The sequence below is a fragment of the Solanum stenotomum genome, chromosome 9 (assembly GCF_019186545.1).
Source record: "Solanum stenotomum isolate F172 chromosome 9, ASM1918654v1, whole genome shotgun sequence".
Classification (NCBI taxonomy): domain Eukaryota; kingdom Viridiplantae; phylum Streptophyta; class Magnoliopsida; order Solanales; family Solanaceae; genus Solanum; species Solanum stenotomum.
Window position 1 is genome coordinate 10,868,991 of NC_064290.1, and position 2,048 is coordinate 10,871,038.

A 2,048-nucleotide genomic window follows, 5' to 3' on the forward strand; every position below is an offset into this window, starting at 1 on the left:
CCTCGTCCTCGTCTATCTACACGTCCACGTCTGGGTCCTCTGGCACGTATATGTTCAAACAAAGGATCTCCCTCAAAAAATGGCTCTCTAAATTGTATTCCGGCCTCAAGCAATGTATCCCTAACAATCTGAGATACCTCTTCACCATGTGAAGCTAAGGCTGTGTCTCTCTGCCACTGTAATGCAAGACTGTGCAACTTAAATAATCCTCTAGACATCGCAATGCTAGTACCAGCAGAATGAACAAAGCCTGACGGTACATCAACCTCTAATGCAGGCTTACCTATAAGCAACCTTCCATACCGCATGTACCACAATTTATGCCCTGCCCCTCTAGTACCATCATCTACCTCAACCGCTAAACTTTGATGTCGATTACCCCAATCACGAAAATATTTATCCAACATTTCAAGAACCTCCGATCCAAGCCTCCTACGCTGATCATGCATGTGGTGGTTGGTTCCCCAACTAGGAATCGCAGGTATATGTTGGGGACGACCAAACTGACGCATCACTCTATCAGGTGCGTGCACCTCAACAATCTCTAGGCAAAGCATAGGCACGCATGCCATCCATAAAGGCTCATCGATCGTACAACAATGAGGTAGTGTATGTAAAATCTCATTATACGGTGTCCATCGAAACTATTTTTAAAATATAACAATTAGATAAAATCAACGTTAACCGCTTAGTATATAAATAAAATTATTATTGATTTACTTTTAAATAATTTACTTTTATATGTAGATTATATATATATTTTTTTAAAAAAAACTAGTAAAGAGTTGCAAAAATTATTTAATGTACCTGATCCTTCGTCATGCGGTCTAGCTGATCTCTAATCGGGATAAGAACATGATGTGACTCAGTATCCCTATCAATTCCACGCGTCCATCGCCTAGCATATGGAAGTAATACATCACCATCATGCGACGGAGGAGTTGATGGTTGTACAGGCAAGATCCTCTCCCAACACCAAACCTTAATGTGACAAACAAAATAATTAAACTATCATCATTAACAAAAAAAAATTAACAATTACACACATCTATTTTTAATAATTTTTAGAAATTATTTGTATCTAATTTAAATATTTTAAAAAATTGAATATAGAAAAGATATTCTTGTACAGTATAATGTTAAAAGATTCTTTGTATTTGAATGTATTTTAAAACTTTAGTAAAGTTACCTGAAGGAGAGGAATAAATCCGCAAATGTCAACCACATTACCGATAGATGCCCGACAAAGTGCACGGTACAAGTAGGCCAACACTGCACTGCCCCAACTATACTTACCTACGTCGTGGATGGGATCTAGGAACGCCAAGTATTGTAAGCTAATAAGGTTCCCCGACGTGTTCGGAAATAAGATGCCCCCCAATATAACAAGCATGTAAAGTCTAGAAATTTTCTCAACCCGCTCCACTGGAGTAGCATCTCCTATCGGATCTACTTGTAACTGATCTCGCAAGTAGCCGGTAATGCTATGTATCCTCACCCGGCTCGCACCATCCATATCAGCAGGTGCTATGGCGCATCCTGTGAGTGTCTCTAATAAAGTACGCCATGGACGAATCCTCCGTGTAGCATCCTGCATGTACACAACATCACCATCGATGCGCAAACCAAACAAGACCTGCACATCCTGTAATGTAATAGTGACCTCACCAAAAGGTAAGTGGAAGCAATGAGTCTCTGGCCTCCAACGCTCAACCATAGCTGTAACAAGGGCACGGTCATACTGCATCCTGCCCACACAAACTACATCATACAGTCCTGACCTACGTAAGATATCCTCAACACGCCCATGAGGTCGATGCAAACGAAATAAATTCCAGGCATCATTCATGCGCACCGTCCTCATAAGGCTAGTAAATGATATCTCACCTTTCCATAACAATTCTGATTTATGCTCATGCTGAGAGAGAAGAAGTGTACGATCAATCGGTCCAGGATTCACAACACGCTCCATTATATTCTGTAAGAAAAATTCTATTAATTTTGCAATTAGGGATTGTATATGGTCAAATAGATTTAAATGGTGCGTA

The 2,048-nt window shown here is 40.1% G+C and overlaps 2 protein-coding genes across 2 annotated transcripts; both read right to left on the reverse strand.

Moving 5' to 3' along the window:
• Positions 1–141: 141 nt before the first annotated feature.
• LOC125875553 (uncharacterized) lies at positions 142–557 on the reverse strand. The gene is made up of 2 exons (XM_049556532.1): positions 284–557; positions 142–176 (listed from the first exon to the last, which is right to left on the reverse strand). Exons 1-2 carry the CDS (start codon positions 555–557, stop codon positions 142–144), a joined length of 309 nt encoding a protein of 102 aa, XP_049412489.1.
• A 241-nt stretch (positions 558–798) lies between these two features.
• On the reverse strand, positions 799–1,972 carry LOC125877268 (serine/threonine-protein phosphatase 7 long form homolog). The gene is made up of 2 exons (XM_049558614.1): positions 1,190–1,972; positions 799–981 (listed from the first exon to the last, which is right to left on the reverse strand). The coding sequence occupies exons 1-2, from the start codon at positions 1,970–1,972 to the stop codon at positions 799–801; spliced, it is 966 nt and encodes a 321-aa protein (XP_049414571.1).
• Between the last annotated feature and the right edge of the window lie 76 nt (positions 1,973–2,048).

What these genes read in the sequence shown, in the direction of transcription:
- LOC125875553 (XM_049556532.1), bottom strand. Translation starts at nt 557, where the DNA reads ATGCTTTGCCTAGAGATTGTTGAGGTGCACGCACCTGATAGAGTGATG. An exon ending in GTATGGAAGGTTGCTTATAG is followed by an intron (nt 177 to 283) that starts GTAAGCCTGCAT and finishes CTTGCATTACAG; the next exon opens with TGGCAGAGAGACACAGCCTT.
- LOC125877268 (XM_049558614.1), bottom strand. Translation starts at nt 1,972, where the DNA reads ATGGAGCGTGTTGTGAATCCTGGACCGATTGATCGTACACTTCTTCTC. An exon ending in GATTTATTCCTCTCCTTCAG is followed by an intron (nt 982 to 1,189) that starts GTAACTTTACTA and finishes TGTCACATTAAG; the next exon opens with GTTTGGTGTTGGGAGAGGAT.